Here is a 9,249-nt window from a genome sequence, read left to right on the forward strand (position 1 = left end):
ACAAAAACATTGGCAGTTATGCCAATTTACATTCGCGTCAACTGGGTATTTAGACACTGATTAATGGTCTTGAATTCTACTCCTACCAGCAGTCATCGAGGCTGCATGTTCCCCACACCTGGCCAACACCAGGCATCATCGCTGGTTTTCATCTTTGCCAACATGGGAGATTAAAAACGATGTTGCATTGCTTTTTTAAGGTGCATATCCTTGGTTACTAATCAAGTAAATGTTTTTTTTCCAGGACAAACGACCATTTTAACTTCTTTTCTGACATATCTATTCATGTCCTTTGCACATTGGTTTTGGCGCTGGGCTTTATATTGATCCTACATCATATTTTTCCCAGTTTGCCTTCTACTTTGCTTACTGTGATTTTTGAGAATCAGTTTTCATTTCTGTATAGTCAAATTTAGACAGTTTTTTCCTTCCTTTAGGTTTCCTTCCTCTGCTTTTCACCTAGGAAAGACCTTCCTCATCCTGAGATCTGATGAACATTTACTTATATCTTTCTAGCTTGTTAATTTAATTTTTAAAATGCATATGGAACTTATATTGCTATATAGCGTTCTCCACTTTAAGAGCAAAACTTGGGCAGGATGGATTTAAGCAGGAAGACTTCTGATAAGAATGATACTTGATGATGATGGCAATATGGATGTGACCTTGAGGCCCTCAGACAGAAGGTCCTCCCCTCTGGACCCTGAATAAAGTTGGGTCTACAACTGTGGTTTGCAACTTTCTAAGGCAACATCACAATGATCAACCCTAAGGCCAAAAAATTGGATCAAAGTATCCTCTGAAATGAGCAAGAAAATTAATGACCACCAAAGCATAGACTCTAACACTCTCTTAGAACCTTCCTCACCACTTACACATACACTTGGAGTTTTAGAAGTTAAATATTATATTCGTCTTAAGATTTTAACCATGCTTACCCAGCAAGACCATGGCAGGAAAGAGGGAGGAGGAGCTTTAGTTCTTCCTACAATTCTGCTTTCCTCACCTGCCTCCCATCATGCTTTCCCCATGTTTTCACAAAGTATAAGGAGACAGGGAAGCTGTTGACATTTGCTTTTATAAAAATTGGATTGTACTATCAGTCCATAACTTCATTTTTTTCACTAAGGGTCATCCCTCCAGGTCAACAGATATGCATGATGTATTCTCTTGATGGCTACATAATCTCTCTCTCTCTCTCTCTCTCTCTCTCTCTCACACACACACACACACACACACACACACACACACACTTAAATACTAGAATTAAATACCAAATACCTTGGTCTAGAAACCACACCAACTTTTCAATACCTAATAAAAACATTTTTATGCCGTGTATTTTTCAAGGGTAGAATAAGTATAGGATATGACATTTTAAAATGACTTAAAAAGCCACACTTGGGGCTTGGTTAAAGTCAGAGTGGTTTAAAAACATGATTTTATTTTGTAAATAAATTGTGCCTCTCCTAGACTGAAAAAAAATTGGGGCCATAAATTGCTTAATGGAAGACAGCATTGTGTAATGACTAATGCTGTTGATAGAGATTAAAACAAATTCTTGGGGGTGCCTGGGTGGCCTCAGGCGGTTGAACATCTGTCTCTTGGTTTTGGGTCAGGTCATGATCTCATGGTTCGTGGGTTCAAGCCCTGCATTGGGCTCAACATTGACAGCATGGAGCCTGCTTGGGATTCTCTCTCTCTCTCTCTCTCTCTCTCTCTCTCTCTCTCACTGCCTCTCTCTCAACATAAATAAATAAACAAACAAAACCCCAAATTCTTAATATCAAAAAGGAAGAGAAGGAAGCTCAAAAATGCAAATAATTTTTCTAATTCCATAATTTCTATGGTGGTACTAACTCAGTATTTCTCAGTATTTTCAAAGAAAATGTTTAAGTTTTTCTTCCTATTTTTCTTAGATTCCATTACAACTTGCACCCTTGAGTCATTCATGAATTTTGCAGTGGTTGAACAATAAAGCTCAGAAAAATATAAAAATAGAAATTACAGTTTGCTTCCACCCCTCATTTAGAAAAGGAAATGAGACTAGCCATTAGCCAAATATTTTTCACATGCATACAGATTGAAACTTTTGTTGTCAAACATTTGTACTTTTCTGTGCAACTCTCATTTGGTCAGTATATAATTCAAGTGGCAATATTCTTCCCTAAAAGTCCTTAGGGTAAAAACATATGATTTATTATACAGTATTAATCAGGCTCCTCCCTTGTGCTAATCTTCCAGGTGGTGGCTGGAAAGAAATTTTCTATTGAGTTCACAGCCAGGGAAACCACGTGCTCCAAGGAAAGTAATGAAGAGTTGACAGCAAGTTGCAATACCAATAAATTTGGAGTGAGTAGTAACACAACTGTATACTTGTTCCTTGGAAACCTTTTTGATGTGTTATACTTGTTTAAGCATCTCATGAATAACACTGTTCTCTCTTTTGACTTCCGTTTTCATGGATAGAAAATTCTAGACTGTAAAGCTGAAGTTCATGTGATACCTTGGGAGAAGAAAATTTACCCTACTGTCCACTGTCAATCACGGGGAGAGGTATGATTCTCATTACAGTCAGCTTGGGTCAATGTTGCTCATTCTAAAGTCCTATTTGGGGGTTGGAAATAAACCATTATTTAAGTGAATTGGGAGACTATCTTCTGAAAATGGGGAGAACTCTCACATTTCTGTGCTGATCTCTTTATGGCTAGAAGTGAGAGCAGCAGCCCTCTTAACTACTTGTCATGCATTCTCAGCATCCCATTGTCAGTGCGTACTCTCTTGGCAAAGTGCACACCCTGCTGGGAGAGTTGACACAAGCTGTGTACCTTCGAGGTGTGCCTGAGACGAGGCACAGCTCTCCAGTGCCCACTGCTAATGTCCAAGGAGCTCTGGAGAAATGCAGATCTCAGCCCCACTCCACATCTACTGACTCAAAATCTGCATTTAATGTGATCGCTATAGGATTCATACCCATGTTCAAGTTTGGGAAGCACTGGTTTGCATCGTTTTTTTAATTTGTAAAAGATCCCTGGGAGGTAAGTGAGACTTTCCCCGTTGTCAATGTTATGATACTAAATATTACAAAGATGCTGAGGTCCTAGGGTGACTAATAACAGTATCAAGTGCATCTCTGTCCCAGGCTCTGTAGTGAGAGCTTCACACATATTTTCCTCCTGACACCTCTATGAGGCAAGTGCTATTATCATCCTATTTACAGATGGGAGAAGTGAAGCCAGCGATGCTTGGATTCAAATCTAGATCAAATAAGAACCCACCCTATTCACTGTCATGCTGATAACTAGTAGGGTCTGACTGGTGTGACGCCCAAAACCATGCTCTTTGCACCGCCAGACATTGCCTCCAACCATCACATTCTCACAGGTAGTGAAATTGTAGGTAGAAATAACCCACAAGTCCGTATCTTCAATGCATTCGGCCTCTTCTCACTTTTTTTCTGACTTAGGTTTTTTGCCATGTGTATGTACGTATATAGCCTAACACAAACATTATACAAAGACTGCATTTCAAGCTTGTGAACATGTCCTAATGTGTTTCAGTCCAACAAAGGAATTGTGGATATACGCTCCCTAGATATTCAGCTCATAAAAGCCCACATAGGACCTTTTAGGATAAAGACAGTAATTGTGCTGAAGGAAACAGTATTGATGAGTAAATAATGTGTTGTGGCTTATATAATCATAGACTTAGAAGGTACGCTAGAGATCATGTAGTTCAACCACCCAACTTTTCCAGATGAAGAAAAAACTCTCCAGCTTAGATTATTAAGAACAATACCCACAAATTATAAAATCAATCAAAAGAGGAAAAAATATTCATTTCAACCTCTTTTCAATATTAATATAGTGTTTAAAGTCTGGTAGACTTGCCCCATTGTAAACCAAGATAGCATTGCCAAGATTCAGTCCCTTCTGTCTTCATTGATAGTATGGTTTTCGCAGTAATGCATTCATCTTAATATTTCCTGTTTAGACCACATTGATGAAAAGGCCTCCAGGTTTTTCACCTTTCCGATCAGTACAAGTGGAGAAAACAAAAGAAGGAACAACTGTAAGTCCACCCCACACTTCCATGGCCTCTGTACAAGATGAAGAGCAGGATTCAGGAAAAGAACAAGGACCCACTCGTGGGCATGGCTGGGGTCATGGAAAGCAAATAAAACATGGCTTTGGCCATGGCCATAAACATGAGCATGACCAAGGCCATAGGCACAATAGGGGACGTGGCCTTGGCCATGGACATCAAAAACAACATGGCTTTGCCCATGGACATCAAAAGCAACATGGCTTTGGCCATGGACATCAACAGCAACATGGCCTTGGTCATGGACATCAACAGGAACTTGACTATGATCTTGAACACCAAGGGAGACATGGCCTTGGCCATGGACATCAAAGGGGACGTGGCCTAGCCCATGGACATACCCATGAGCATGGTCATGGCCATGGAAAATGTAAAAAGAAAAGAAAAGACAATGAAAAGGACAATGGTTGGAGAATAGAGCATTTGGCAAGTTCTTCTGAAGATAGTACTACCTCTTCTGCACAGACACAAGAGAAGACAGAAGGGCCAACACCCCTCCCTCCCCTAGCCCAGCCAGGTATAGCAGTTACCTTGCCTGACTTTCAGGACTCAGATCTCATTGCAGCTGTGATGTCTAACACACCACCAACTCCCACAGAGAGTGATGATGATTGGATCCCTGACATCCAGATAGAAAAAAATAGCCTTTCATTTAACCTGATACCTGACTTTCCAGAAAAAACCTCCCCCAAATGTCCCGGACGCCCCTGGAAGCCAGTTAATGGAATGAATCCAACTGTGGAAATCAAAGAATTTCATGATTTTGATCTCTCTGATGCTTTGTATTAATTTATGCAGCCATGAGTCTTTCCTTAGCATGTCAGCATTCCTTCCCCCCACTGTCTAAATATCCTGATACAATGCACTGAGAGCCACGAAGCTTCAGAACAGCCTAGAAAGAAGGGGTGAGACTCCCAGTGGGGACACCGTCAATCTCTGGATGACATAAAACTGTGTGCAGAATCCTAAATCCTCTCTGGGACTTCCTCAGAAGTTTTCTTAACTAGCACAGAAAATGGACAAACTGATGTGCCTTATGGCCTGTGGCAATTTGCTTTTCTGATGACGAATGTGTACCTTAAAATGCATGCCATCGATTTTCATACAAAGATTCGTGACATTCTGAATAAAGTGTGGCATCTGATCCCTGAGCACAAGTGCAAATAAGGGAAGTCAAGAGACTGAATGCTGAATTTCTTAATGGGAAAAAAAATAAAAATAATAAAACCTCCAGAGGTTATAAAGAGGGACAACAAGAAAGAAAGCCAGTGTGGCCAAAGAGAGGATAGGGCGGAAGTAGATGAACTGACTTTCTGTTTCCAAAAGGGCTAGTTACATTACTCCCACATGAAAAAGCTGTCCTGATAATTCTCTTTCTGGGTGACAGTGTTTCCTGTAAGTCCATAATCTCCGTTTAGTCATTAAGGAGCCTTTGCAACAAGGCTTTCAAATAGGAGTTTTCTGCCTGTTTATTTGTTGTCCAGACCACATCGAGTAATCCTTAGTTTTTAGCAGCTCTGAGTTTAATGATAAGGATGGAAAGCAGAAGAAGTAATATAGAGGCAGGCTTGCCAAGGAAAACCTTTTTTTAATCATTGACAAGGGAATATCATAAGATGTGATGCAAATTTCATTCAGAAATTTTATGAGGAAATTCCTCTCTGGCCTCCCTTTATGATCATATCATCTTTTTGCTGTGACATTGAAGGTACTGATTTTTGCAAAGGAGAACAGTATGATCAATGTGATTGTCTCCAAGTGCCTTATACCACGAGGAGGCATTTATTTTCTAAGCCTTGCTATGCTTTTGCCTAGGGAGACAAGATAGGGGTTTAAACGGCTGCGCTTACTGTGGATGAATGTGTCCCTGCTACTTCGATTCATTGGATGCATTTGAACCTCCGAGTTTTTATTTCATTTCAAATATCATCGATGATGTCAGGAAAAAGTCTCGTCTTGTCAACTGGTGGCTTCACCTTTCTTTTACCGAATGATAGCAGATTAACAGAGTTTTACTATACTTACAGAGGCACCTAAGGCCCTGCGAATACATGGGCCGACCTCGGGAGGCAGGGGCCGAGCCAGCAGCTGGGAGTGAGGTCTCTTGACCAGTGGGCAGAACCTTCACGCCTGGCCCAGTAGCCCCAACAACCCCTATCACCAGCCCTGCGTGGAAGGACAAGAAGATGGGATACAATTTACAGAGAAGAATGCCATTTTACTGTTCTGTTGCTGGGTGAAATAAAGTTCAGTCTTGATGCTCTCGTTCCTGGTGGTCTTCTTTGGGCCACACCATCCTCAGCAAAGCCCAGTGGGTGGGAGAGCCAGTGCTACGGCTCTGCCATGGAAACTCATAGTCCAACTCTAGAGCGTCCTTGCTAACCGGGGCAGGAATCCTTTAAGTGAGGCTTTGCTAACCAAGACCTCCTGATGGGTGCTCAATACAGGGTTAGCGGGTCAGGTTTCTACCAGCAATCTGAGGACTCTCTCTCAGCCTCCCCTTCCTCCTCCTCCTGATTCCCAGCCTAAACCTAAAGGTAATTTCATTTTATTATTGGTTTTTATGATCCAGATAATTATCAAAAAAGAAAGAAAAATCTTTTGTTAATAGGCTACCAACTTCTTATCAGAAAATACCTAATTTCAAAAACCTTTTGAAGAAAGGTAAAATTATCATTTTGGTCTGAGGAAAGGAGAAAATAGGAAGCCAGTAGAATAAAAAGTGATAAAGGGGCACCTGGGTGGCTCAGTCGGTTACGCGTCCGACTCTTGATTTTGGCTCCGGTCACGATCTCATGGTTTGTGGGATCGAGCCCTGCATCGGGCTCTGTACTGACGTTGAGGAGCCTGCTTGGGATTCCCTCTCTCTCCCCTCCCTTTCCTGCCCCTCCCCCACTCATGTGCGCATGCTCTCTCTCTCTCAAAATAAACAAACATCTTTTTAAAAAGCAATAGAGATTTTAAATTTTCTGTACTGAATGGATCGAATGCCTGTTATAGCCATTTACTGTGCTAGACCATTTCCTTTTGGTGTGTGACTTAATCCTCATGACCACTCTGAGGTCCCCGTGATCACCTTTCTTTCACAAGGAGGAAACTGTAGCTCTCAGTGCCCTGCCCGGGGTCACACAGTCAATATGTGACGGAACTGGCATTCAGACTCGGAGCTTTTGAACTGTGCTACACCATGTTATCAGGAGGCCTTATTATCAACATTGTCATTATAAAAAACCACACGAAGATAGCTTCTGACTCCAGGATGATCATTATCTCAATTCCAAGCCCCTTTTTAACTACTTCACCTTGGCAGGTGCCGTTTGGAGTCAGGCGGCCGGCCTTGGCCGTTTTCCACATGTTTAGCATGAGGTCCCAAGAAGAGAAGTTTTAAAAGACAAATCCTTTCCCTCAGAGAGCATACAATCACGTTGGGCAGTCAAGACTAACGCACATAGAACAGACATTTAATCCAAGCCACGATTACTTGGGGAGCAAGGCAGGAGCTTGACTAATGTGATAGGAAGCCATGCGGAGGTGGAGAGGCCAACGTGGGCAGAGAAAAATGAAGCCCCGGTGGGAGTTTCAGCGAGGTCAGCCATGGAGTGCCTTTTACATCTCTTGAGCTGAGATGGGCCGAAGAGTGTTTAAGACCCATTATTCGGAAGATTCTGGAGTGCACAGATCAGAGCGAGACCAACTGGACTCAAGGCAGTCCCCCAGCCATCTCTAGTCCACCATATGCCGTAATGCAAGAATGACCACTCCGGGCTGTCACGTAACGCCTACAGTTCTCACTTTACTCAGCCACATCAAGTAGGTCCACTTTGGACATTTTTAAAGATAAAATATTCATGAGTCTCCTGTGACCCAGCACCGACCTTTTACGCTTTTTGAAATTTCTGCGCCTTCCTCCCACTCCTGAGCCAAAGGCACACCCACGTTTTTTACTTCGGCTCTGGAACCACATACTCTTTGGCGTGGGAACTTCCTCTCACCCAGTCCGCCTTCCTCACGCTGTCTAGGCCTAGCAGCTCAGGCAGGATGCCCTTGTTGGCTTTTTACCCCATCCTCCATTTCCTGCTTCTCAGCCTCGTTCCAAAAGACTTAAGGCTGGCTGGTCTCATCCCGGGATGTCCTGCACACATGCTCCAGCCCCTGTGCTGCTGCTCTGTGCCCTCGCCTCGTGGGGACGGCCAGACCTCCCCAAGGCCCCTGCGAGGAAACGTGAGAGGATCCAGTAGACATGATGCCAACCCACCCTTTGAAAAGTCCCGGTGTCTTTCCCTGGAGTAAGTCCCTCCAAAAGCAAAATAGTATGTCAACACCTTCTGTTAGTTATTTTCCTTCAGCCTTCATTTTCCAAGAATCTCCATTTGAGCACCATTGTGTCTTTTGCAAAACTTTAACTGGAGGGATTGCCCAGTGTATTCACATGGGAGGCAGTATGCAAAGTGGTTAAGAATCAGAGTCACGGGGCGCCTGGGTGGCGCAGTCGGTTAAGCGTCCGACTTCAGCCAGGTCAGGATCTCGCGGTCCGTGAGTTCGAGCCCCGCATCGGGCTCTGGGCTGATGGCTCAGAGCCTGGAGCCTGTTTCCGATTCTGTGTCTCCCTCTCTCTCTGCCCCTCCCCCGTTCATGCTCTGTCTCTCTCTGTCCCAAAAATAAATAAACGTTGAAAAAAAAAAAAAAAAAAAAAAGAATCAGAGTCACGCAGTTAGACGGCCTAAGTCCAAAAGCTGCAATGTATTCAATTTCTCAAGACCCCAGTTTCCTTATCTGAAATATGATGTTAATAATACCCTCACATCATAGATGTGTGGTGAGACTTAAAGCAGCTCATTCCTTTAATTGGCATAATGCTCAGCACTTGGCAAGCACTCAATAATGGGCAGCTCTCGGGGGCACCTGGCTGGCTCAGTCGGCAGAGCCTGCTGCTCTTGATCTCAGGGTTGTGAGTTCGAAACCCACGTTGGGTACAGAGATTACTATAAAAACAAAGGGTAACTGGGGCGCCTGGGTGGCTCAGTCGGTTAAGCGTCCGACTGCGGCTCAGGTCATGATCTCACGGTCGGTGAGTTCGAGCCCCGCGTCGCGCTCTGGGCTGACAGCTCAGAGCCTGGAGCCTGCTTCAGATTCTGTGTCTCCCTC

General features: G+C 43.3%; 1 protein-coding gene across 2 annotated transcripts in view; it reads left to right on the forward strand.

Moving 5' to 3' along the window:
- KNG1 (kininogen 1) overlaps nt 1-6,362 on the forward strand; it is a 28,063-nt gene extending 21,701 nt beyond the window's left edge. Inside the window, exons 8-11 of one of the 2 annotated variants that reach the window (XM_047876574.1) lie at nt 2,245-2,352; nt 2,470-2,556; nt 3,994-4,071; nt 6,132-6,362. In XM_047876574.1, coding sequence (XP_047732530.1) covers nt 2,245-2,352; nt 2,470-2,556; nt 3,994-4,071; nt 6,132-6,212 — 354 coding nt within the window. In that variant the 3' untranslated portion in view covers nt 6,213-6,362. The remainder of the gene's footprint in view (nt 1-2,244; nt 2,353-2,469; nt 2,557-3,993; nt 4,072-6,131) is intronic. The other variant, XM_047876575.1, reaches the window with a different exon arrangement.
- Nucleotides 6,363-9,249: the final 2,887 nt, after the last annotated feature.

This window comes from Prionailurus viverrinus, chromosome C2 (assembly GCF_022837055.1).
Source record: "Prionailurus viverrinus isolate Anna chromosome C2, UM_Priviv_1.0, whole genome shotgun sequence".
NCBI lineage: Eukaryota > Metazoa > Chordata > Mammalia > Carnivora > Felidae > Prionailurus > Prionailurus viverrinus.